The sequence below is a fragment of the Balaenoptera borealis genome (genome assembly GCF_965194805.1).
Source record: "Balaenoptera borealis genome assembly, chromosome: 4".
Classification (NCBI taxonomy): domain Eukaryota; kingdom Metazoa; phylum Chordata; class Mammalia; order Artiodactyla; family Balaenopteridae; genus Balaenoptera; species Balaenoptera borealis.
In genome coordinates, this window is record NC_138861.1 from 150,259,346 (window position 1) to 150,285,297 (window position 25,952).

A 25,952-nucleotide genomic window follows, 5' to 3' on the forward strand; every position below is an offset into this window, starting at 1 on the left:
GCCCCCCGCGGCTCATCTCCACTTGGTCGAGGCAGACAACAGGCATGTGGGACACAGTGACGCTCCTGCGAGACTCTTCTCTGCAACAGTGGAAGACAATCTGAGGGGCTGAAGTAGAGCATGAAACTTCACAAGGAAGACAAAACCTGAGGCCGGGCCACCCGCCGGACACTCGGACCTCAGGCGGGGGCCGGGGCCACGCTAGCAGGGAGCAGGGAGGAGCGGGGACTGCGCGTCGTCCGCGGCCCCCGGCGCCGGCCGGGCCAGGCCCCGCAGGCCCCGCAGGCCGGCCAGCGCCAGGCGCACCAGCAGCCGCGACACGAGGAAGGCGAAGGGCACGGCGATCTGCATGGCGTGGAAGATGGCCGTGCTGAACCTGCTCAGCACGCAGGAGCAGGTGAAGGCCAGCAGGCTGGCGCAGGGGTACAGCACGAGCTTGGCGAACATGAACGCGTGCTCCCGGCCCCCGAACCGCGCTGACGGCTGCAGCGTCTCCCCCTCCTGCAGCAGCGCCGTGGTCCAGATGGCGAACTGGAAGATGCTGGCGAAGAAGATGATGGCGCAGCTGACTCGTACGCTCTCCAGCTCGTCGTGGGGCCGCCTCGCGAAGGCCGACGTCTGCTGGTAGGCCAGGGGCAGGCCGCCCACGAAGGCCAGCGAGAGCGTGTTGAGCAGCCCCATGGGCTGCGTGGCCTTGCGGATGTGCAGGAAGAGCGAGTGATGGGCGAACCAGAGCAGGCCCACCGTGGCGAAGGAGCCGAAGTAGGCCAGGAAGTGCGGCCCGGATGCACCCAGCGCTGCCACTAGGCTGCCGTGGAACTTCTCCTTCACGTCCTTGGAGTCCGGGACGTTGTCCTCACTGAGGGGTGAGACACACAGCATCTGCAGCGGCCCCACCTCGGGCGTCCGTTCCGGGCTGCCTGCCCCCACCCTGTCCCAGCCCCTGCGCGGGCTGCTGGCCCCCCGCACACTTGAACTTCAGATGAACGAACGGCATACACTGAGATTCCGCGGATCTGTGTTCACACACACAGCGCCGTTCACCTGAAGTTCAAATTCAACTGCAGCCTGTGTTTTCTTGGCTGACCGCAGCCCTGCCCGCCGGACCCCGGGCTGGTGAGCAGCACGGGCCCTGAGCCCGCAGCCCCTCTGGCGCCCATGGGTGGGTGCTCCTGAGGTCTGTCCCCCGTCCTGCAGCGGCCCGACCACTTCGGGAGCGGTCCCACAGACCTGAAGGGCCTTTGCCTTCGAGGTCCTCAGATTCCTGGGCAGAACTTTATCGTAAGGAGCGATTCTAAGGCACATCCGGCCCAGGCTTCTCCCCACCGAGGTGATGGGGCTGCCGCCCTGCGGCCACGCAGCCCAGACACACCTCTGTGCCCACGATGGCAGCTGCATGCGTGCTGGTGGGGCTGGGGGCTTCCTGGGGATCCCCACCTGGGTTCTCGGGGCTGTGGCTCTGGGTGGAGGAAAGAACCCTGACCGCCCCCCCGCCCCGGGGGTTCCCAGCCATAGCTGGTCCTTGCTGCCACCCAGCAGGGGACCCAAGCCAGCAGGGGACCCAAGCCAGCATGGCCCTGGCCGCAGGGCAGAAGCAAAGCCAGATCGCCCCAGAACCTTAGGTCTACGTCTCAGAGATTGGTGCCAGTGGACATGTGCTCCCAATTTGTAAAAATTCACAAATTACAGTAGGAAAAAGCTACTAAGAGAAATTTAGGAGCATCAAGACCTTAGGTGAGGGACTTCCCTGGTGGTGCAGTGGTTAAGAATCCGCCTGCCAATGCAGGGGACACGGGTTCGAGCCCTGGTCTGGGAAGATCCCACATGCTGCAGAGCAACTAAGCCCGTGCGCCACAACTACTGAGCCTGCGCTCTAGAGCCCGCGAGCCACAACCACTGAGCCCACGTGCCGCAACTACTGAAGCCTGCGCGCCTGGAGCCCGTGCTCTGCAAAGAGAAGCCACCGCAATGAGAAGCCCGCGCACCGCAATGAAGAGTGGCCCCCGCTCGCCGCAACTGGAGAAAACCCGCGCGCAGCAACGAAGACCCAACGCAGCCATAAATAAATAAATAAATAAATTTATATTAAAAAAAAAGACCTTAGGTGATCAGTTACAGAACATAAAATCAGAGCATTTTAACGTTAACGAAATAAGAATGTGCTGAAGTATGACCGAGGAATAAAAGGCTTTAGAAAAAAGATGGAAGACTCGAAAAAGCAGCAGATAAAACACTGAGAAACAAAATTACAGCAACGAAGGCTGGAACTGTGACAGACTGCAGAGGCCGCCCGGCCGGGCAGAAGAGCAGCAGGGAAGGGAAGAGGCGGGCTCGGGGCAGGAGATGGACGCGGGGGGCTGGGGGCTGCCCGCCCTGCGTGGGCAGCCCTGGGAAGGAGGCGGACCGGGCCCTTCTCAGGTGGGTTCTCAGGTGGGAGCCCCTTGGGGAGGGTGGGCCGGGGGACCTCGGCGCCTTTGTGGGGCTGGCGGAGGAGTCTCGGCCCGGCGGGTCCTCACCAGATGTCCAGGATGAGCAGCGTGGCCACAATGGCGTAGACCCCGTCGCTGAAGGCCTCCACCCGCTCCTTGCTGAGCGGCTCGTGCAGGTCGAAGGTGAAGATCTCCAGGCTGCGAGCCGGTGGCTCCCTGGGGCCTGTGGGAGGGGCGGCCAAGCCCTCAGGGCCTCGGGCCAGCTAGGAGGCCCCGCGGGGACGCCGCCTGCCTGGCCCGTGCTCTGCGCCCCACACTCCAGCCCCGCCTGGCACCTACCCACAAGCCTGGCTCTGCACCAGCCGGCGGCCTTGCTGACGTAGGGCAGGAAGATGACTGTCGCCATCAGCAGGTACGACTGCACGAGACAGGGCACCGGGCACGTCAGGGCGCGTGGTGCCTTCACCGAGGGGCCCAGCCAGGAGTCCCACCCCAAAGCCGCCCGCCCGGAAGGGACTGCAGCTCGAGCAAGAGGAGACGAAACAGGTGAATCATCCGTCATCAAGATGGAAGCCTTCTGTGCACAGAAGAACATCACCGGGGGATGAAGAGACATCGCACAGGACGGAGATGTTTGCAGGCCACACGCCTGATAAAGGGTTACTATCCAGGCTTCATAAGGAGCCCCAACAGCTCCACGACGGAGAGACAGATAAGCCAACTGAGAAACGGGCCACGGACCTCGACTGACATTTCTCCGAAGAAGAGAGACGCGGCCCCGACACGTGTGGGCAGGCGCTCAGCACCACTAACACTCGGGGAAACGCCAGTCACAACCACGAGGAGAGCAGCGCACACCGTGGGACGCTCCCAGCGGGAACAGGAAGCGGCTGTGCTGGGCTGGGGCGGGGGTGGGGGGGCGGGGAGGGGGGTTGGGTGGGTGGGGGGCGGGCGGCTGGAGCCCTGTGCGCCGTCGGTGGGAATGTAAATGGCGCAGCTGTTGGAGAAGTGTGGAGGTTCCTCAGAAACTAAACGGGGAATTGCCACAGGACCCGGCAAGTCCACTTCTGGGCACACACCCAAAAGCACGGAAAGCAGGGGCGCACCCATGCTCACGGCAGCCACCGAGTGTCCGTGGGTGGGTGATGGGGCCCATCCACGCGGTGGGGCACTACCGGCTAATGAAAAGGAAGGGAATCCTGACACCGACGACGTGGATGCACCTTGAAAACATGCCGAGTGAAAGAAGCCAGACGTAGAAGCCTCCTATTTCATGATTCCATTTATATGAAGGAACCAGAATAAGCAAATCCCTACAGACAGAAAGCAGACTCGCAGTTTCCCGGGACTGAGGGGTAGGGAGACAGGGAGTGGCTGCTCATGGGTTCAGGGTTCCTGTCTGGGGGGGATGAAGAGTCCCAGAACCAGCGGGAGGTGATGCACGGCGACGTCAGCGGTCAATGCCGCCGAGCTGCACGCCGCAGATAAAATGGTCACAACGGTCAATTTTTTGTTACGCGGATACCCAATTATTTTAAACAGGGAGGCTGGCGGGCCAGGCATGCTCCCGGGCCCAAGGTGGCCGCAGAAGGCTCCTCGGCCGGTGGCCCCCCTCAGTGAAGGGCTTCCACCCCGTCCTTCACAGTCATGCTTCAAGGTCACCTGGCACCTGGCCTGGTGAGGGGACTCAGGAGACAACGGGCACCTCGGGGACAGACGGGGGCAGCCAGCATCACAGCTCTGCTTACGACCTCCGGTCTCCACATGTCAGAAGACCACGCCATACACGTCACTCAACACACACACACCAAGGCGGGGAGTGTCCCAGGTGCCTGGCAGGTGAGCGCAGAGGCCCCGGGGGGCGACGGTGGCCATGCAGGATTGGCGCGTGTGGTGTGTGTGCACGTGCGCTGCGGGGTAGGAGGGGACAGAACAGCCCGAGGGGGAACCTGAGTCCTGGGGCGGGGGGAGATCTAAATGGCCGTGGGGACCTGCCCAGGTCTGGAGGAACAGCAGGCACAGGGCGCTGGCGTGGGAGGCCCTGGGCCCCGAGTGTCACCACGGGAGGAGGGCGGTCCAGAGGGAGGTCAGGATGGCCCGGGCCAGGGCAGCGAGCAGTGGCTGGCCCTGGAAGGTGGGCCCCACACAGCGTCCCAGATGAGGGAAGGGGCTGGTGAGGACGCCTGCAACGATGGCCGTGGGCTCGTGGGGAGGCTGCAGGGGGTGGGCCTGGGGGCCAGGAGGCTCTGACATGCCTTGTCTCACAGGGGACGAGGGGTCAGACCCCCACTGTGGGGAAGGAGGGGGAGGGATGGAGAGGAAGGGGCAAAAAACGCAGCACAGAGAAACGACCGACCGCCCCCTCTGAGACCGCAGACCTCCCAGCCCCACCGAGGACCCTCCTCTCCCCAGTGTGGCGGCCCAGCGCCCGCCTCCCACTACTGCCACCCCGTGAGGGTGTGCCCACTGCCCAGGCTCGTCACTGCCCCCGGCACCGCGCTGGGCCCTGTCTGCCTGCTCCAGGCCCGGCCAGTGGGCACGGCCCCCGCGGGCCTCAGCTCTGCCTGCTTCTCCTGACCCAGGCCACACGCACCACATCCCAGCTGTGCCCTCCGTCCTCCATGCGACGACCCTCACCGCCCCTCAGCCCCTGACCTCGTCCCCAGAGCCAGCAGGGGCTGTCCCACCGGAAGCCCGGACGCAGCGGGCCCCTCAGTCCTGCCCTGCCGTCTCTCCATGCCGCCCCCTCGCCAGCCCCACCCTGGGACACCCTGCCTGACCCCGAGGGCCCCCGCAGCATCCCTCCCGCCCGAGAGGAGCGGGGCCCACCCGAGAGGCGCAGCCACTGTACGGCGAGGGGACAGAGCAGAAGCCCGAGGCCAGCCCCCACCTCACACACCAGCGTCCACCCTCCCCTTTACCCACCCGTGGCCTGACCTGGGGTGCCCTGGATACTGGACCCCAGCCCCCAGCTCCATCCTCCAGGGCGCGGCTCTGCAGGCCTTGCCATCCTGTTTGTTTTAAACTTGGAATTCTCTTAAAACACTTACTAGGTGTTTAAAGTAACGTTAACCATTCATTTTTTCACACGTCTTATGATGCTTTGGGTTTAAAGATTCACTTTACTTCACTAACGCTCAAGTAAAGGCAGGAGCCGTGCATCAAGCTTCTACAACCAGCTCTGAGACGGCGGCTCGTTAGGATTTACCTTCCTTCCTGGATGATGGAAGCTCCACCAGAACAATATGCCTATCAAGTCAGCTGTGGGCTAAACACAGGGTGTCAGCCGGCTCAACGCCTGCAGCTCGGCTAGGACGGAACCCCCGTATACACTATTGATACCATGTATAAAATAGATAACTAACGAGAACCTACAGGGAACCCTACTCAATGCTCTGCGGTGACCTAAATGGGAAGAAAATCCAAAAAAGAGGGGATACATGTGTATGCAGAGCTGATTCACTTTGCTGTACAGCAGGAACTAACACAACAGTGTAAAGCAACTACACTCCAATAAAAAGGAGAAAATAAATAAGTAAATTTTAAAAAAAAAGCACAACCTGCAGGCTCGAGGGCACCGTGGATGGAGTCCCGCCCGGCTCTGCCCGCGCGGCCGCCGTCTCTCCCTGGACGCTGGGGGTGCGTCCGCCCGGCCCTGGCCCAGCTCCACCCACGCCTGCACCTCCCTCTTCTCCACTCCAGTCTCTCCTGCTCTGGAGTTTCTCTCTTCACTTTCTCTCTCTTCCGGCAGCTCACGTTCCTACGCAGGCACGTCTTTAGAAGGTGCATGGCCTCCCGGGCCCACTGGGCGTGTGCCATGTTCACCCACGCGGGCTCCTCCCTGCAGAGCAGCCCCCCGGTGGGCCCCCCACCCCGACTCACCACTGGGTAGAAGAAGAGGGAGAAGCCGGCCGCAGCCAAGCACAGCGCCGGGCCCCGGAGAATGATGCCCACGATGTGCTGCCGGTAGAGGGCCCGGTGGGCCGAGCGCTCGATCTGGGGGCTCAGCAGGTGGGGGAAGTGGAAGGCGTAGACCACGATCAGCGCCTGCGGGAGAGGCGGGCTGCAGGGTGCCAGCAGGGTCGGGTGGGGCTCGCTGCAGGACGTTCTGGGGGTGCGGAGCGGACGGGAGCCCTCGCTCTGCTCTGGGGGTCAGGTGTGGGTCTCAGAGAGCCCCGCCCGAGGGTGCCGGCGGCCCCATTTCACTCTCTCTCCACGTCGGCACAGGAAGCCCAGGCCCCGAGCGTCTCTGGCTTTGTCCTGCTGCAGCCCACGCGGGTGCCCCGTGGCAGGCGCTGCGTGGCGGGTGGCGTCTGCACAGCTCCCACCACGGGTGGCCCGGGCACGCGCTACAACTCCTGCTCCACGAGGACGGGGTGTGGGGGCGGGGAGCCGGTGTCCTACCTGCACGGCCCCGACGGCCATCACACACACACAGAACAGGAGAATGCCCAGAGGCACCTCGGGGAAGGCCACCATCAAGGAAAACTGCAGCCAGAAAACCCCCAGAATCAGGACCCGCAGGGCCGCAGGGCCCGTGAGCCCCGGGCGTCAGCTGGGCTCTGCCTGGTCAGCAGCAGAGCTGTCTTGGGTGGGAGCGGCCTGAGCCCTGGAGGCATCTCTCTCACAAGAGCCATTCCACCCAACGCTTGAAGCCTTTAAAGCTGCAAGCTTATCAGATTCATAAAGACTCCCCAGACCCCAATTCTCTGCGATGTGCTCCGTACCCAGAGCCCCGCTCTCTGTCAGAATCAGAGGGAGCTGCGGGGTGAGGAGATGGAGGGGTCACATGCTGGGGACGAGCCCAGGTCGGCCAGGAGGCCATGGGCTCTGGGGTTCAGGCAGGAGCCGAGAGCCTTAGGGAGCACGGAGAGGGCGCCCCTCACTGCGCCCTCGGAGGCCAGGCTGGTGTCTCTGCCCCTGAGAGCCCTGCTTGGGGCCCTGGAAGCCTCCCCACTCCATCCAGCCCGGAAACCCAGGGTCGCCCCTTCCCCCGGAACCTTCTCTCCTCTCTGCAACCCCGTGGTCCAGGCCCTGGACCTCCCAGTGGTCTGAGAGCTTCTGAGAAGGGAGCATCTTAGGGTCAGAGCCCTCCTGCCCAGTGGAGGGCAGGCTGGACCCCCAGGTGGAAGTGGGAGCGGAAATCCCTGTGACTCACCGTGAACGGCAGGAAGGTGATGGTCATCATGCAGGCCTGGGAGGGAGGGAGGAAGAGGGGCTGAGGGCGGCGTGCGGGGCCCTGGGAGTGGGCGCGTCCCAGCCCGCACACCCAGGGGCACCGGGGAGCTGAGCACAGGCAGAAACCAAAGGAGAAACTCACCAGGTTAAGCAGGGCAAGCGTATCGTCTATTTTCCCAACAACTTGGAACAATCTCAACAATTTAAGGAAAACAGGAAAAGTCATGCTGTCAGTAAACATGGTTCTAACGGCATCAAATACAGACACTCATACAACAGAGACGGTTTCACACCGAGACGGGAAGACGCGGACAGAAGCCTGAAAACGGAGTCAGGAAGCAGGCAGAGCTCCCGAGGCCCCAGCCCCTCCCTGGCCCCCACACGGTCCCCTCAGGGTTCTGACCCACGAGGATGTGGCCTTCTCCCCCCATTGGGGAGGTCTGCACCCGGCCAGGGGCCAAGGGCGGCCAGGAGGCGGCCTCAGGGGCCAGGCACTTCTCTAAAAGTCAGAGGTAGGGGCTGTGGCCCCGAGATGGCAGCCGAGCCCCAGACCCAGGGCGGGTCTGTGCCGCTCTCAGAAGGCGGGACCTCTGGCAGAGGGGGGTGGGCTCCGCTGAACAGCCCGCAAATGAGGCCCGTGCGGCCCTGTCCACTCTGCAGGGTGGGCGGGGCTAATGGCGAGCCGGCCACGCCAGCGGCCCACACGGCCGCTGGCAGGACTGGACAGAGGTGGCTGTGGCCCCCCTGACTCTCGCCAGCCCTTGGGTCTCTTGCTTTCCGTGAACAAGGAGGCAGGAGAGGAAAGCCTTTAAAGAGGGTCACGTGTCCCCACCAGCAACAGCCACTTTGCTGAAAACAAGTATGTGGTGTATAAATGTTCAGAGACACTTTTAACCCGAGGGCCGCTGCCTTGTAGGCTCCTGGCTTCCTGCATCCCCATCAACCCGCCGGGGAGCATTTTGTAACCGAGATGTCAGCACCCCAGCCCATCCCCACCCATCTCCGGGGGCCCTCCTGGTCCTCCCACCCCATCGGGGGCTCAGGTGACGCCCACAGCTCTGGGGCCCTGTCCCCCTTGGGTCCTAAGGAACCTTTTCCTCGTTAACAGAGAGCCTGGGCCCTGGAGCGTGTGTCCCGAGGCCTCACCCTCCTCACCAGAGTCCAGGGACCAGGACGGAGGGGCCGTGCACAGCATGTGCGTCACAGTGCAGCAGAGGTGGTCAGCCCACAGCCCTGCCCTTGCCCTGCCCGGGCTCACAGCGGCCCGAGCAGTGCTGCACCCGGCACCCCATTCATCGTCCCAGCCCTGGGGTGTAAGCCCTGTTGCTGCAGTGTGCAGAGGAGAAAGCAGAGGCTTGAGGGAGGACTCGGCAGGGAGGGCTGGGGGAGGGGAGGGGAGGGGGAGGGGGAGGGGGAGGGGGAGGGGAGGAAGAGGGGGAGGGGAGGGGGAGGGGAGGAAGAGGGGGAGGGGAGGGGGAGGGGAGGAAGAGGGGGAGGGGAGGGGGAGGGGAGGAAGAGGGGGAGGGGAGGAAGGGGGGAGGGGAGGAAGGGGGGAGGGGGAGGGGAGGGGGAGGGGAGGAAGAGGGGGAGGGGAGGGGAGGGGGAGGGGAGGGGAGGGGAGGGGAGGGGAGGGGGAGGGGAGGACTCGGCAGGGAGGGCTGGGGGAGGGGAGGGGAGGAAGAGGGGGAGGGGAGGGGGAGGGGAGGAGGAGGGGAGGGGGAGGGGAGGGGGAGGGGAGGAAGAGGGGGAGGGGAGGGGGAGGGGAGGAGGAGGGGAGGTGGAGGGGAGGAGGAGGGGAGGGGGAGGGAGGAGGAGGGGAGGGGGAGGGAGGAGGAGGGGAGGGGGAGGGAGGAGGAGGGGGAGAGGCAGCCCACTAACGTGACCCCTTGTGACTCAGCCCCGGAGGGCGGGGCTGCCATCCACCCCAAGGACAGCTCATCAGCACTGAGTGCACCCCCACTGCCACCCTGACCCTCAGCCAGGGCGAGGACACACCTGCTGGGCACACACCCAGCCAGCCACAGTGTGGCTGCCAGCCGGGAAACAGGCCCCAGCCTGCCCGTACCTCGTATGTGCCGCCCAGGCCGCGGTCACGATGAGGAAGGTCATCAGGTACACAGCGATCCTCGTGGCTAGAAGTTTCTGGACACTCTTGTCAAACTCCTGGAACAGAAGAGCATCAGCATCAGACGGAGATTCACCCACGGCAGCCGGCGGCCCCGCCCCCGGGCACCAGGCCCCGGGGGGCCGGAGAAGCACCTGGGAGCCCTCACCTCCCCCCACCAAGGCTCAGTCTCAGTCCCGGGCTGTCCCTGAGGCCCCTCCGGAGGCTCCCCATCTTCCCAACATGGCAGGCCCCCCGAAATGCCAGCTCTGGAGGCAGAGAGGATTCGTCGAGCCTCTCCCAGGATCCCGGCGGGGTGGCCACAGGCCGTGCAGCCACACGAAGTCATGGCGTCGCCGGGTAAGTGATCCCGAAGCAACTGCGAGGCCTGGCGAGAGGGCCGCGGTGTCTGGACGCCAGGTGATGGGCTGCACGGGAAGCTGGGCCCCCAGGCCGGGGGAGGGTTTAAGCTTCGTCAGCAAAAACTCCACATGCAAAACCGGTGCCTTGCCCGTGTCTGCTGGTCGTCTGAGACCACACGAGCAGCACCGTTTCCAGATCCCTGGGTCCTCTGGCCTTGATGAACCTTCTCCTTCGTGTCAGGAGGGTCCTCGGCGCCTTCCCTGAAGGAGTCTCCCTGCCACTGCGGAACCTTCTGGCTCAGAGCCCTCTCGTGGGTCAACGGAGGTCACGACCCCGACCGCAGAGAGGCAAGGAGCTCCAGGCCCGCGCATCCCATCACCCCCCGCATCTCACATGCACACCCACCACCCTGTTCTGAGACTGGTGGCACCGAGGGCCCCAGAAGGTTCTGGAGCAGGCACAGCCAGGAGAGCGTCGAGGCCCCCGGTGGGCACACGGCTTTCCTGAGCTTGGCCGGAGCGCAGCCCCCAGGCCCCCTTTGGGGAGGGGGTACCCCGGAGCAGAGGAAGCTGCACGGGGCCCTTTGCTCACCGCGCCAGGTGCCAGTTGCCAAGGTCAGGCTCGACCATCATTTCTGTTTAATTCTCATCCAAACCCTACGAGAAGTAGCGATATCACCTCCCGCAGGTGACTCCCGGCAGTGTCCAGGCTAAGTGTGCTGGTTGGGCTGCAGCCAGACCACGGCCACACGTCCTGGGCCAGCACTGCGCATCCTGGAGCCCAGAGGTGACCCGTGCTCGACGTGAGGGGCCCAGAGAGCTGTGCTCGCACACACACACGCCCACGAACTCCGAACGTCTCCCGGAATCACGTCCGGTTTCTGAGGTGCTGCGATGTGTGGCTATTTTACTTATAAAATGGAAATATTCCAAACTGACTAGCAATGGAAAAACCTCGTTTCCCACTCACCTCGCTGCTCATGGCGCAGGCCCACGCCCGGCAGGCCGGCCACCCTCTGCTCCCCAAGCACCTGCTCTGAGGGGCACGCCAGCGTGACGGACAGACAGCCCAGGGAGCTTCCCCGCGACGCCGGCCGCCACAGTCCGCGCCAGCCTCCAGGCACTCCTGCCTTTCTCAGGGCTCAGCGCGAGGGCACCGGGGCTGGATGGCATCGCTGGGGGACGCGGCGGACGGCCTGGCCCTCCCAGCCAGGTACGCCCGAGCGGAGCCCGGCCTCGAGCTCGGGGCCTGTGCCTCCTGGACCCTCGCCCGCACACCAGACACTGCAGACTGTCCCAAGTACCTGTTCCGGGGAGATCTCCGTGTGGGTCACAGGCAGGATCTAGAACAGACACAACACGAACCCAGGAACACTTCTTGGGCTGGGCACTGACTGCTCCCTGGATGCCACGTGCCGGGGACTCAGGCCAGTCGTGGGCTGCTCCTCCCCACCCCCAGCAGCCTCGGGGCCCCGGGTCAGGGCCCGTGCTGGGTGGGGCCCCGCACGGACCATCACGGTGGCAATGATGGACAGAAGCGCGTCGCTGAAGCTGAGCATGCGATGTGAGTGCTGGGTCCCGTCGGCCATGTCCTCGTCCTGTGAGCCCGGGGGGGAGGCTCCCTGCCCATCCGGGGCCGGCTCTGGGGTCCGGGGCCCAGACATGGTGGAGCCTGGGAAGAAGCACAGGTCTGAGTCCGTGGGGTGCTCCTGGGGGCCATGACACAGGGCAGGGGGCCCTAGGAGGAGCCACCCGCTGGGCGGGGCTGGGCAGAGGGGCCCTGCCGCTGCTTCCTCTGCCCCGTTCTCCTCTCCCAGGCAGCCTTCGAGAAGAGGGGCCTGTGACCTGGGAGACACACCCTGTGACTGTGTCCCCTCTAGGGACAGGAGAGGCAGGCGAAGGCACACGGCACATATGGTGGGTGCTCCGGGGCTGGGCGTGACACTCTTGACCCCAACCAGACACCGCCGTGTCCCTGCTCCCATTGCACCCTGCGTCACAGCCATGATGCGACCTTTGGGGGAATCAAGACCCTGCGTGGAAAGCCAGCTGCCCCAGCTGCCCCGGCTGCTGCCCCACTGGAGGGCGCGCTCGCTCCTCCTGTTGGCAGGCGGCCTGGGGGACTGGTCGGGCACCCGCCAGCGAACCCCCCATGGCAGAGCTCCCTGGGCAACTCAGTATCAGAGGTGGGCTGGGAAGACAAGTGAGGTGCCAGCTGACGGGGCTCCGGGCGGAAGAGATGCCAGAGCCTCCCGGGAACGGAGTCGGGGCCCCGCAGCGGGAACTCCAGGGGGGCAGGCCGTGGCCCCGGTGAGGCACCAGGCTCCTTGCTGAAGGCGGAGCGCGTTCTCTGCCACGGAGCTGTGCCTGGGCAGAGGGACGGCATCGAGAGGTCGGGAAAGAGGTCGGGGCTGGAGTCACCCGCAAAGGCTCTCCGAGAGGACGAGACGCCCCGCGGTGGCGTGGGGGCAGGACTGCGCCGAGGCGCCCGGGAAGGAGCAGGAGGCGGGTCCAGAGCGCAGGATGCCAGGGCTCCTCCAGGACGGGTGGCCCGCGCGGTGAAGCCCCCGAGAGGGAAGACTGGAAGCGGAAGGGCGCCCTGGTCTCCCCCTGCAGAGGACACTGCTGACCCCGGCAACGCGGCAGGAACCCGAGCGAGAGCGAGAGCGAGGAGGCGCTCCGCGGTGCAGCCGGGCGTCAGAACTAAGAGCACGCGAGCCGCCCGGGACAGGACGAAGACAGAGCCCCGCCCCCCGGGCGGAGAAAGGAGGCTCACGGGGATTTCCGGGCAGGAAGAACGAAGTGCGGACGCACGTGTAAGACACTCGGCAGCCTGGGAAACGCAAAGGAAACCGACGAGAGGACAGTCGGCTTCGCACAAGTCAGGGAGTTAAGAGGCGGCGAGGGCGCAGGCGATGCAGAAGCTGGCAGGGAGTGCAGGGCACCTCAGCCACCGGGAGACCACTGAGCAGCCGGGCAGGGCTGCGGTGCCCACCGCCAGGCGGCCAGCCCCAGGGCGCACACGAGGTGGGGACTGCGGGCCTCGTGGAGCGGTTCACCTCGACGATGAAAGTCACACACGTTCTGACTGACTGACAGGCGGCACATTATTAACCACTAAGGGAGCTGCTACCAAGGGCTGTGGACTGTTTGTGCCCCGAATATGCACGTGTCGCATGTCGAGCCCCACCCCGGGGGATGGGACAGAAGGTGGGGCCTCTGGAGGTGACTAGGGTTAGAGGAGGCCGGGAGGGTGGGGCCCAGGGTGGGATGGGTGCCCTGATAGGAGGGGACCAGCGTGCTCCCTCCCTCTGCTGTGTGTCTGCAGGCCAGGACGTGGCCTCACGGGAAACTGAACTGGCTGCCACCCTGATCTGGGGCTTCCAGCCTCCAGGACTGTGAGAAATAAAGTCCTGTTGTCTAAGGTCCCAGTCTGTGGCATTTTGTTGTGGCAGCCAGAGCAGACTGAGACAGTAAATGACAACAGATGAAACAACCCACATGCAAAAACTCAGAGGCACAACGCTGAGAGGGATGGATCAAGTGCAGAAAGACACACATCGTGTCACACCACTGATGTACACACATACACCAGTAAGAAAGAGCACAGTAACACCAACAGGACAGCACTGCAGTGACCCAGGCAGGGCGGGGTGGAGGATGGGTGAAGATGGGGCTCTAGCTCTCATCTGCATCTCTAATTTATCTCTCACTGGATTCACTTTGTAAAGTTTACACACAGGAAGGATCACTCCTTCTGGTGCCCAGCACTGAGATTTAGACAAATGCACAAGGTGTGTAACCATGGCCCCAGTCACAAAGCAGTTCTGTCCCCGAGCAGTCCCTTTGTGGGCAGGCCTTCCTCCACCCAAACCCTGGCCACCGCTTGTGTTTTCTGTTACTGTCACTTTGCCTTTTCCAGATTGTCCCATAAATGGACTTGTACCCCAAAGAACCTCTTGAGTCTGGCTTCTTTTACTTAGCACAATGCATCTGAGATGTACCCATGTCTGGGGAGTATCAGTAACATGTTTTTTACTGCTGTGTAGTTAATTGTACTGCATGAATGTACCTGTTTATCCATCCACCAGTTGGGAAACAGGTCATTCACGGTTTTAGCAGTTAAGAATAAAGCCACTATAAAGATTTACACACAGGTATTTGTGTAAACCTGTTTTATTTCTCTTGGGCGAATACCTCAGAAAGGGTCTGCTGGGTCATTTAGTAAGTACGTGTCAAGTTTACAAGAAACTGCCAAACCATTTACCGAAGTAGCTGCACCGCTCTGCATTCCCACCCGCAGTGTGTGAGGGCTGCATCTGCTCCCCACCCTCGCCAGCACTTGGTTTGGAGGGTCTTTTTAAAATTTAATGAATTTTTAATTATAGCTGTGCTGAGAGATGCGCTACCTCACTGTGGTTTAATTTGCGCTTTCATATTGACCAGCTGGGTATTCTCACGTGCCTACTTTTTAACTGTACATCTTTTGTGGCAAAGTGTCTGCTAGAATCTTTTGTTCACTCTTTTGAGGGGTTATTTGTATTCTTACTGAATTTTGAGAGTTTCTTCCACATCGTGGTTAGAAGTCCGTTGTTAGATATGTAATTCGCAGGCATTTTCTCGCAGTTATGTGGCTTGTCTGTCCTTCTCTTACCAGTCTTCAGGAGAATGTCAGTTTTAAACTCTGACGGGACTTCCCTGGCGGTCCAGTGGTTGAGACTTCACCTTCCAATGCGAGGGGTGCGGGTTCAGTCCCTGGTCGGGGAGCTGGGATCCCGCGTGACTCAAGGCCAAGAAACCAAACGTAAAGCAGGGGCAGCATTGTGACAAATTCAGCGGAGACCTTGGAGATGGTCCACATCAAAAAAAATCTTTATATCTGGATGAATTCCAACTCGCCACCTTTTCATTTACGGATCATTCTCTTGGTGTCATATCTAACATTGCTTTGCTTAACCCAAGAGCACAAAGGTTTTCTGTTTTCTTTTAGAAGTTTTAAAGTTTGAGGTTTTACTTTTGGTCTATGATCAATTTTGAGTTAATTTTTATATAACATACAAAGTATAGTCAAGTTTCCCTTTCTTGCAGATGGACGTCTGGTTATTCCAACACTTCTTGTTGAAAAGACTGTCCCTTCTCCACTGAATTGCCTTTGCACACACCTTGGTCAAAAACTAACAGACCACATTTGTGTGGGTCTATCTGGGGAGTGTCCATTCTGTCCCACTGATTATGCATTTATCCTTTGCCAGTTTCACACTGCCTTGATTACAGCTTCATAGTAAGTCTTGATATCTGCTAGAGTCCTCCAACTTTGTTTTTTTTCCAAAACTGTTTGCATTATTCTAGTTCCTTTGCCTCTCACTCACATAATCCTGCTTGTTGGGGCCCCCTTCATAGTTGCTACAGGCAGAAAGACGGGGTACAGCAGCCCTCACTGCCCAGGCCCACAACTGGGAACTGGCCTAGGGTCAAAGCCACGAGGAGGAAGAGTGAAAAAATGGAAAACTCACACGTGTGGTCACTGATTCAAGTTTTGACTGCCCTTTCCAACCTATTGCCTTTTGCATACTTTTTCTTTTAATATTTTGTCCAGAGTTTTTACCTGTAATCAGCGGGAGAGGCAGCCGGAAGGGGGCTTCCTCATCTTGGCCAGCACTAAACTTAATACTTTTTTCTTTTAATTTTTAAAAAAATATTTATTTATTTATTTATTTGGCTGCGTCAGGTCTTAGCTGCGGCATGAGGGATCTCTCGTTGCAGCGTGCAGGCTCTCTAGTTGTGGCACGTGGGCTCAGTAGTTGTGGCACACAGGCTCTAGAGCGCTCCGGCTTCGTTGTCCCATGGCATGTGGGATCTTAGTTCCCTGACCGGGGATCGAACCCGCGTCCCCTGCATTGGAAGGCAGATTCTTAACCGCTGGAGCACCAGGGAAGTCCCTAAACTTAATACTTTACAGAAGGGAGGGAGAGAGAGGAGCCGAGAAGAGCAGGCGGAGGGGGCGAAGGGAAAAGAAGACCATCCTGACAAAAATAAGACAAAAGGTAATGTGTTTCTTTAGGCATGGGTTAATCTGGGGAAACAGATGTCCATTATATTGCTTTCTACACTTTTTGTATGTTTAAGTTTCTTTCAATTAAATTTTATTTTTAAAAAGTCAGTAAATATCAAATATAGACACAAAAATCCTCAACAAAATGTTAACAAATGGATTCTGCAACATATAAAAAGAATTATATACCATGCTAAGTGGGATTTATTCCAGGAACGCAAGGTTGGTTTAAAATTAAAAAATCAATTACTGGAACACACCATATCAATAGAAACAAGACAAAAACTATCATCTTAATAAATGCAGAAAAAGCATTTGACAAAATCTAACACCTCTTCGTGATAAAAACTATTCAACAAAATAGGAATGGAAGGAAATTTCCTCAACCTGATAAAGGGCTAATATCGCACTCAATGGTGAAAGACTGAAAACTACCCCCCTCAGATCAGTGACAAGACGAGGATGTCTGCTCTCAGCACATCTATTCAACACTGCTCGGGGTTCTACCCATGGCAACTATGCAAGACAATGAAACAGAAGGCATATAGCCTGGAAAGAAAGAAGTAAAACTATCTCTATATGCAGATGATGTGATTCTGTATATAGAAAATCCTAAGGAATCCACACAAGAAAACTATTAGAACTAATAAATGAGTTAAGATCAATATACAAAACAACTGCATTGCTATTTACTAGCAATAACCAATCTGAGAATAAATTTAAGAAAACAATTACATTTATAATAGCATCAAAAATACTTAGGAACAAATTTAACAAAGGAGTACAGGGACTCCCCTGGTGGTCCAGTGAAAAAGAATCCGCCTTACAATGCAGGGGACGCGGGTTCGATCCCTGGTCAGGGAACTAAGATCCCACATGCCACGGGGCAACTAAGCTTGCGTGCCACAACTACTGAGCTCGCGCGCCTCAACTAGAGCCCGTGTGCCACAAACTACAGAGCCCACATGCTCTGGAACCCACGTGCCACAACTACAGAGCCCACGTGCCCTGGAGCCTGCACGCCACAACTAGAGAGGAGAAAACCCACATGCCACAACTAGAGAGAAGCCCGTGCACCACAACGAAGAGCCCGTGCACCACAAGGAAATATCCTGCATGCCTCAACGAAGATCCCACATGCCGCAACTAAGACCTGATGCAGCCAAAAATAAATAAAATAAATAAATAAATAAATAAATAATAAATAATCTTTAAAAAAAGGAGTACAAAACATTGTTGAAAGAGTGAAAAGACATCCTCTATTCATGGATTAGAAAATTTAATATTGTTAACATGACAATACTTCCCAAATTGATCTACATATTCAATGCAATCCCTATTAAAATTCCAGCTGCCTTCCATGTAGAAATTTACAAGCGGACTCTAAAATTCATACGGAAATTTAAGGAACCCCTGGCTATTTAAGGAGTAGCCAAAATAGTCTTGAAAAAGAACAAAGCTGAGGACTCACACTTCTCAATTTCAAAACTTAGTGCAAAGCTATGGTAATCAAGTCAGTGCAGTATTGGCGTAAAGACAGATATATAGATCAATGGAAGAGAATTGAGAGTTCAGAAGTAAACCACTATATTTACGGTTAACTGATTTGCAATAGGGTGTCAAAGCCATTCAATGGGGAAAGAATAGTCTTTTCAACAAATATTGCTGGGACAACTGGATATCCACATGCGAAAGAATGAATTTGGATATTACCTCATGCCACATACAAAAATTAACTAAAAATGGATCAAAGACCTAAATGTAAGAGCTAAAACATTGGAGAAAATCTTCGTGGCCTCACATTTGGCAAAGAGTTCTTAAATATGACACCAAAAGCACAAGCAACAACAAAAAATAAATTGGAGTTCGTCAAAATTTTAACTTTTGTGCTTCAAAGGATGCTATTAAGAAAGTGAAAGACAATCCATAGAATGGGAGAAAATATTTGCAAATCATGTATCTAGTAAGACTCTAGCATCCAAAATATATACAGAACTCTTACAACTCAACAGTAAAAAGACAACCGAATTCAAAAAATGGGCAAAGGATGTGAAAAGACATTTCTCCAAAGAAGATATTCTAGTAGCCAATAAGCACATAAAAAGATGTTCAACATTATTGGGTTGCGTCAGGGAAAAGCAAATCAAAACCACGAGACAGTCACCCTCCAGGAACGCCATAATACAAATAAATGATGGACAACAGCAACTCTTGGTGAGGATGTGGAGAAAATGGAACCTTTGTGCACTGCTGGGCGGGAATGTAAATGGCACGGCTGCTGTGGAAAACGGTATGGAGGTTCCTCAAAAAATTAAGCAGAGAATTAACATAGGATCCAGCAATTCCACTTCTGGGTATATACTCAAAGGAATGGAAAGCAGAAACTCGAAGAGATATTTGTACACCAATGATCACAGCAGCATTGTCTGCAATAGCCAAGAGGTGGAAGCAACCCCAGTGCTCATCTACAGATGAACATCTGAACAAAATGTGGCATCTGCATCTACAATGGAATATTAACCAACCTTAAAAAGGAAAGAAATTCTCACATGTTATGACATGGTTGAATCTTGAGGACACTATGCTAAGTGAAATAAGCCAGTCACAAAAGGATAAATACTGTATGATCCCACTTACATGAGGTCCCTAGAGGAGTCAAATTCATAAAGAAAGAAAGTAGAAGGGTGGTTGGCAGGAGCTGGGGGAGAGGTGGGAGTTACTGCTTAATAGGACCAGAGTTTCAGCTTTGCAAGATGAAGAGTTCTGTGGACGGATGATGGTGACGGCCGCACAGCAATGTGAATGTACTTAATGCCACTGAACTGTGCACTCAAAAAGGGCTAAGACGGTAAATTTTGTTATGTGCATTTTACACGGCTAAAAAAAAAAGCACCTGGCACATAAGTGTTCAAAAACATGTCAGCTACACCTAACCTTCATCACACACAAGTTTTTAAGGCTCATGGTGATGAAGGAAAGAACATAAGACTGAAGGCAGAGGAGAGTGGAGTTGAGAAATGATTTTTCTTAAGATGGAAGAGACTGAAGAATTTTTAAATTCCGACGGCAGGAAGAGGGAGAAGTTGAAAATTCCTGTAACAGAGAGGAGGTAACTGAAGGCACGTGACCCTGCAGAGTATCACCCAGGGTGCTGGCTATGCCTCAGGGTGCGGTGGGGCAGAGGTGTCCTGGGCGGGCTCAGTCTGGGAAAGCTCAGAATGGGAAATGCCAGAGTGCTGTCTGGAGATATTTATGACAAAATGACAATAAGAACAATATGTGACATCTGTCCAACATTTACTAAGTACTAAGCATTGTTCCAAGTACTTTATATGTCCTGTTTCTTCTAATTCTCAAATAATGATGTGAGGATTATTGAAAGACAAATAATGACTCTGTGTGTATGTGTGTGTGTCTAATAGTGAGAGCTCGGTGTGCATCAAAGTGCAAGGAGTTTGATAAGGCTGGAGCACAGGCTCAAATTGGGAGGTGTACCTGAAGTATAAGGCAGGACTAAATCACAAAGAGCCTTGTAAGCTCCTTCAGGAGTGTGGAAATTATTGGGAAGATTATGCAGGGATTGTGTACTTTTCTTTACATACATACATATATATAAATATATATTATGTATTATATTCCGTATACAAGTCCATTATCAGATATTTTCTCCCAGTATGGGCTGTCTTTTCATTCTCTCAACATGTTAAAAAAAAATATATGTTTATATATTTGTGTATATATATACACACACATATATATTTAAATCAACAGACTTTTTTTCAGCAGTTTTAGGTCTGCAGAATAATTGAAGGGAAAGTACAGAGAACTCCCATATACCCGTTCATTCCCCCCCCTTCCCCCACCATTAACATCTTACATTAGTGTGGCACAGTCAATGAGCCAACACCGACACACTGACACACCATTGTGTTGTAGTTCTATGGGTGTTGACAAATGCATGACTTGCATTCACCACTATAGCACCACACAAAATGATTTCACAGCCCTAAAAATCCCCTGTGCTCCCCCTATTCATCCCTCCCTCCCCCCCCGAAACCCCTAGCAACCATGGACCTTTCCACTGTCTCCAATCTTGCCTTTTCCAGAATGTCATGCAGTTGGAATCTAACAGTATGTGTCGTTTTCAGACTGGCTTCTCTCACTTGGTGATGTGCTTCTAAGGTCCTCTGTGTCTTTCTGCGGCTTGTAGCTCATTTCTATTTATTACTGAATAATACTCCATTTTATAGATGCACCACAGTTTATCCATTCACCTACTGAAGCACATCTGCAACAATGTATTTTGAAGTTCTTAAGTTTGATGAAGTCCTGTTTATCTATATTTTTAAATTTATTTATTTTATTTATTTATTTTTGGCTGTGTTGGGTCTTTGTTGCTGTATGCAGGCTTTCTCTAGTTGCGGCGAGTGGGGGCTACTCTTCGTTGCAGTGCGCAGGCTTCTCATTGCAGTGGCTTCTCTTGCTGTGGACCACGGGCGCACAGGCTTCAGTAGTTGCAGCATGCAGGCTCAGTAGCTGTGGCTCACAGCCTTAGTTGCTCCGCGGCACGTGGGATCTTCCTGGACCAGGGCTGGAACCCGTGTCCCCTGCATTGGCAGGCGGATTCTCAACCACTGCGCCACCAGGGAAGCCCGTTTATCTATTTTTTATGCATTGTACTTTGGTGCCATATTGGAAATTCTCAGATTGTTTTCTAGAAGTTTTATGGGTTTTTTCATATATGATGCAATGTATGGATTAACATTCTTTTTTTAAACATATGGATATCCAATTCTTCCAGCATCGTTTGTTGAAAAGACTATCCTTTCTCCAATTACCTTTATTCCTTATTCAGAATCAACTGAACATATTTATACTCATGGGCCAATTTCTGGACTTTTTATTCTGTTCCATTGATCTACTTATATATCTTTATACCAACACCACACTATTTGGAGCACTATTTGGAGTACTATTTGGATTACTGAAATTAGATAGTGTAAGTCATAAAAATCTGTCCTTGTTCAAACTTGCTTTGGCTATTCTCGCTCTTTTGCAGTTCCAAATGAATTTTAAAATCAGTGTGTCCATTAAAATAAAAGTCTGCTGGGATTTTAATTGGAATGGCATTGAATCTATAGATTAATTTGAGGCCCTAATGATCCTGAATTTTCTAAATTAATGAATACTGTGTATCTTTCCACTTATTAAGGTCTTTAGTGTCTCTGAGCAAACCTTTTTAGTTTTCAGTTATAATTCTTGCACATCTATTTCAGATTTATCCGAAAGATTTGGTATCTTTTGATGCTCTTGTAAATAATGTTTTTTTTCTAATTTCAACTTACAATATTTGTTGCTAGTTATTTAGAAACATGCAATAACTTTTAATTTATTTTGCATATTAACCTTGTATCCTGCAACCTTGCTAAAGTCACTAGTTCTAGTAGCTCTTTCTGTAGTTTCCATGGATTTTTTACCGAGAACAATGATTCTCAACTGAGGGCAATTTTGCCCCTCAAGGGACATTTGCAATGCCTGGAGACATTATTTTTCCTAAGATTTTTTTGATGTGGACCATTTTTAAAGTCTATTAAATTTGTTCCAATATTGCTTCTGTTTTATGTTTTGGTTTTTTGGCTGCGAGTCATGTGGGATCTTAGCTCCCCGACCAGGGATCGAACCCTCACCCCCTGCATTAGAAGGCGACGTCTTAACCACTGAACCACCAGGGGAGTCCCTCCTGGAGACATTTTTGGTTGTGACAAGTGGTGTGTGTACTAGTATCCAGGGGGCAGAGGTAGGGGTGCTGCTAAACATCCTACAGTGCACTGGAAACACCACCCCTCCACTCCAATGAGGAATTATCTGGTCCACAATGTCAGTAGTGCCAAGGTTGGGAAACTCTGACATGGATGATCATGTGATCGTCAAATAAACAATCTTCCTTATTCCTTTTCAATATGGAAGCTTTTAATTTCTTTTTCTTGCCTCATTACATTGGCTAGAATTTCTAGTACAATGTTGAATAGAAATGGTGAGACCAGATACTTGTTCCCAATCTTGGAGGGAAAAAAAACATCCAGTCTTTCATCATTCCATAGGTCAGCTATAGGTTTTTCATAGATGCCCTTATCATGTTGAGGACGTTTTCATTTTATTCCTAGTTTGCCGACAGTTTTTTGTTTTTGTTTTTTTAATCAGGGAATGGATGCTGGATTTTGTCAAATGCTTTTTCTTTTTTTTAATTTTTTTTTTCCGGCTGTGCCACGCGGCATGTGGGATCTTAGTTACCCCATCAGGGATCAAACCCGTGCTCCCTGGAGTGGTAGTGTGGAGTCAACCACTGGACCACCAGGGACGTCCCCATCAAATGCTTTTTCTATGTCTATTGAGATGACCCATTTGGTTTTCTTTTTCACTGTAATACTGTAAATTACATTGATCCATTTTTTAATACTAAGCCAACTTGCATTCCTAAGACGAACCTCACTTGGTTATGTTGTATTATCCTTTTTATATAGTATTGGATTCAGTTTGCTAAAAAATGTTTTAAAAGAATTTTTATATCTTTGTCATGAGGAACGTTTTCTTTTCTTGTAATGCCTATGTCAACGTTCGGCATTAGAATAATGCTATCCTTATAGAATGAGCTGGCATTCATATTTCCTTCTTTCAATTTTAAGAATCTATATAGAATTGGTATTATTTCTTCTTTAGTTTGGTAGAATTCCCAGTAAAGCCATCTAGGTATGGAATTTTCTTTTAGGAAAAGTTTTTAACTACAAATTCAATGCTTTAATAGTTATAGAGCTATCTAGGTTATCTACTTCTTCTGGAGCGAGTTTTGGTATTGTCTTCCAAGGAATTTGTTCCTTTAGTACAAGTCGTTGAATTTATTGGCATAAAGTTGTTCATGTTTTCCGATTACCCTTTTAGCAATGATGTCATCACCTTCATTCATGATATTGTTAACCTTTTTTTTCCTTGTTCAACCTGGCCAGAAATTTCTCTATTTTATTTATCTTCTCAAAGACTCAGCTTTTGGTTTCATTGATTTTCTCTATTGTTTTTGTCTTCTATTTCATTGATTTCTGCTGATATTTATTATTTCCCTTTTTGTACTTAGAGTTTCATTTGCTCTTATTTTTCTAGTTTATTAAGATGAATGATTTGAGACCTATCTTCTAGTAGTGTTTTAGCCACAAATTGTGAAATGCTGCATTTTCATTTAGTTCAAAATTTTAATTTCCCTTTTGATTTCTCCTTTGACCTATGGGTAATTTAAAAGTGAGTCAGTCAGTTTTCAAATTATTTGGATGATTTTCCAGATATATGCTATTGATATCTAGCTTAATTCCATTGTGGTCAGAAAACATATTTGCCCAGAATATGATTCATCTTGGTAAATGTTGTTTATATATTTGATAACGTGTATTCTACAAATGTCCATTAAATCAAGTTGCTGGTGTCACTCAACTCTACCATACGCTTGGTCATTTTCTGGGTATTTGTTCTATCATTATCTGAGAAAGAAGTATTGAAATCTCCAACTACAATTGTGGGTTTGTCTATCTCTCCTTGCACTACTGCTAGTTTTTGCTTCATGTATTTAAAAGCTTTCTTACCAGGGGCAGAACTGTTTAGGACTGTTATGTCTTTTCATGAATTTACGCTTTCATCATTATAAAATAATCTTCTTAATTTCTGATTATAGTCTTTTGTTATGAAATTTACTACAAAGGGACAGGTTTGGCGATGAAGACTATAAATTCAGTTTTAGACATGTATATATGGCGATGAAGACTATAAATTCAGTTTTAGACATATATATATGACATGTATACATGAGCTATCTCATGTATATGAGAGATACCTAAGAACTAATATCTAAGAGTTCAGGAGGGAAGTGTGTTCTGGAGACACAGATCTGGATTAAGATGGTGTTATTATAACACCTAGTGCAGTGTCATTATAAAAAGTGCTCCATCAGTACGAAATACAAAGTCTGAATAGACTCTTGTCTCCAAAGTAATTACACTATTAAAAATCTCCACCCAACTGTAGGTCATACCAGAATAAATCCATAGCCTCCAAACTCAAATGAGCCCTGGACTACATTATGCTTTCTAGTGAGTTATTCACTAGGTTTTCCACAAAAGCTATTTTAGATCTTTTCCACACTGCTCAAATCTTAGCTTTCTTACCTCCCTTCCCATTTTCGGGAGGTGTTTTCTTCTCCTTATTCACAGTGAAAACAGAAGAAAACAGAGAATTCCTTTGCTTGCAGTCCAATAAACACATAAAGTTACAACTACAACCCACCTACCTCCGTTCCTTTTACGATGAAAAGTGATTTTCTTACATCCAAAGTGAACACTTCCCTATGCTCTGGATGGCATTCCCTCCTACCTTCTAGGGGACCACTTTGCACCTGTCCCTTCTTTCCCAGCAGACACTGACTGGCCCCCCCCATCAGCTGGAGGCTGCTCAGCCATCTCCCATCCTGCAACCTCTCGACATCCATCGTATAACTCTAGCTCCCACACTTTCTTCTCCATAGCCAAACTCACTCAGTTATCTCCACTTACCATCTCTCTCTCCATTTCTTTATTCTTCCACTCAGGGTAATGGAGAGTTTCCAATGAAACAATTTATTCTTGGCAAGGTCACCGAAGATCTCATTGTTGCTAAATCCAACATACATCTTCTACTACTTTTCCTACTTTTAAATGACATTTCACACTTTTAATTACCCCCCCCCCCAACATCTTTCTTTGGCCCGGTGACATAAAGCTCTCTTAGTTTTATTCCTGCTTCCCTGGCTGCTGCTCGCCTCTGAAGACTGTACCGTCTTTCTAACTACGGTGTCCCCTTGGTGCGCTCTTCAAGTCAACTGCCACCTACATGCTAGGGACAACCAAATACAGCCTGGGCTCTTTCCTGAGCCCCCAGTCCTTGTATTCCATTTACCAGACGAACACACCGGCTGAAAAAGCCACGTAACTTGTGTGGACTTCTAGCTGTACCACTAGCTGTATCAACAAGACCCTGGCCACCTGGCCAGGTAATGACACTGCTGAGCACATTTTGCACCCAAAGGCGGGGTGTGGGGTGCGGGATTAACTATACTGTGCGTTCTCCAAGATAATCGAGGATCATTAAGGCGAACACTTATAAAAGGATACGGCAAGCAGTAAAGCACTGCATGAACGCAGCTGCTTTATTATAAGGATAACGCACGTTAGCCCGTCTGGAAAGAGATTTTTAGTAGCTTGAAATTCTAGGCGGGTTAAGATGCTGCCTAGGGCTTTCAGCTCCAGTTCTCAGTTTGGGGATGAACGCTCTACACCAGGACCTACAGGAAGCAGCCGGGCACACAAGCGAGCCAAGGGGTCAGGCGAGTGGTGGTGTCTTACCTGAGGGGGCAGCTCTAGGTGATGGGGGACACGCGGTATTCTGGGTCCAATGCTGCCAGATCTGACTTTTCTACAGAAGCTACAAAACTCGGTTTCTAAAATTAAGCTCTTCAGTCTTTTAATAGCAACCAACTCGTTAAAAAGACGGACACTGCGGGACCCCGGGCGCTCCGCGCACACGACCCGCTCCTCCCGCCGTGCGGCCCAGCCCCGGGAGCCCCCGAGCACCAGCCTCCGCGGAAACGGCCACGTGGGGACGGTTGAGCGCCGCGCCGGGGGCCAGACCACCCGTGGGCAGCCCTCTGCTAGCGCGACACCCGAAATCCTTTCCGAGGCCGGCAGCACCGCGCACGCGCACCAACCCCCCCACCCCCCGCACCCCGACCTGCGCATGCGTGGCCGCTGGCGCGG

At 53.4% G+C, this 25,952-nt stretch overlaps 1 protein-coding gene across 7 annotated transcripts; it reads right to left on the reverse strand.

The window, feature by feature from the left end:
- Positions 1-57: 57 nt before the first annotated feature.
- TMEM175 (transmembrane protein 175) lies at positions 58-25,913 on the reverse strand. 7 transcript variants are annotated; one of them, XM_082389891.1, is made up of 10 exons: positions 11,585-11,745; positions 11,378-11,416; positions 9,673-9,770; positions 7,750-7,801; positions 7,588-7,623; positions 6,834-6,917; positions 6,312-6,476; positions 2,769-2,847; positions 2,517-2,652; positions 58-859 (listed from the first exon to the last, which is right to left on the reverse strand). In XM_082389891.1, exons 1-10 carry the CDS (start codon positions 11,735-11,737, stop codon positions 202-204), a joined length of 1,500 nt encoding a protein of 499 aa, XP_082246017.1. In that variant the 5' UTR covers positions 11,738-11,745; the 3' UTR covers positions 58-201. The 7 variants fall into 7 exon arrangements, with proteins under 7 accessions (XP_082246017.1, XP_082246014.1, XP_082246016.1 ...); XM_082389888.1 differs by lacking the exons at positions 11,378-11,416; positions 11,585-11,745 and adding an exon at positions 25,542-25,913; XM_082389890.1 differs by lacking the exons at positions 11,378-11,416; positions 11,585-11,745 and adding an exon at positions 25,770-25,909.
- Between the last annotated feature and the right edge of the window lie 39 nt (positions 25,914-25,952).

Excerpts from the sequence above, each read along its gene's own strand:
- TMEM175 (XM_082389891.1), bottom strand. The coding sequence starts at position 11,737 with ATGTCTGGGCCCCGGACCCCAGAGCCGGCCCCGGATGGGCAGGGAGCC. Across the intron at positions 7,624-7,749 it reads CGCTTGCCCTGCTTAACCTG|GCCTGCATGATGACCATCAC; the intron begins GTGAGTTTCTCC and ends CCTCCCTCCCAG. Across the intron at positions 860-2,516 it reads CTGCTCATCCTGGACATCTG|TGAGGACAACGTCCCGGACT; the intron begins GTGAGGACCCGC and ends CTCACCCCTCAG.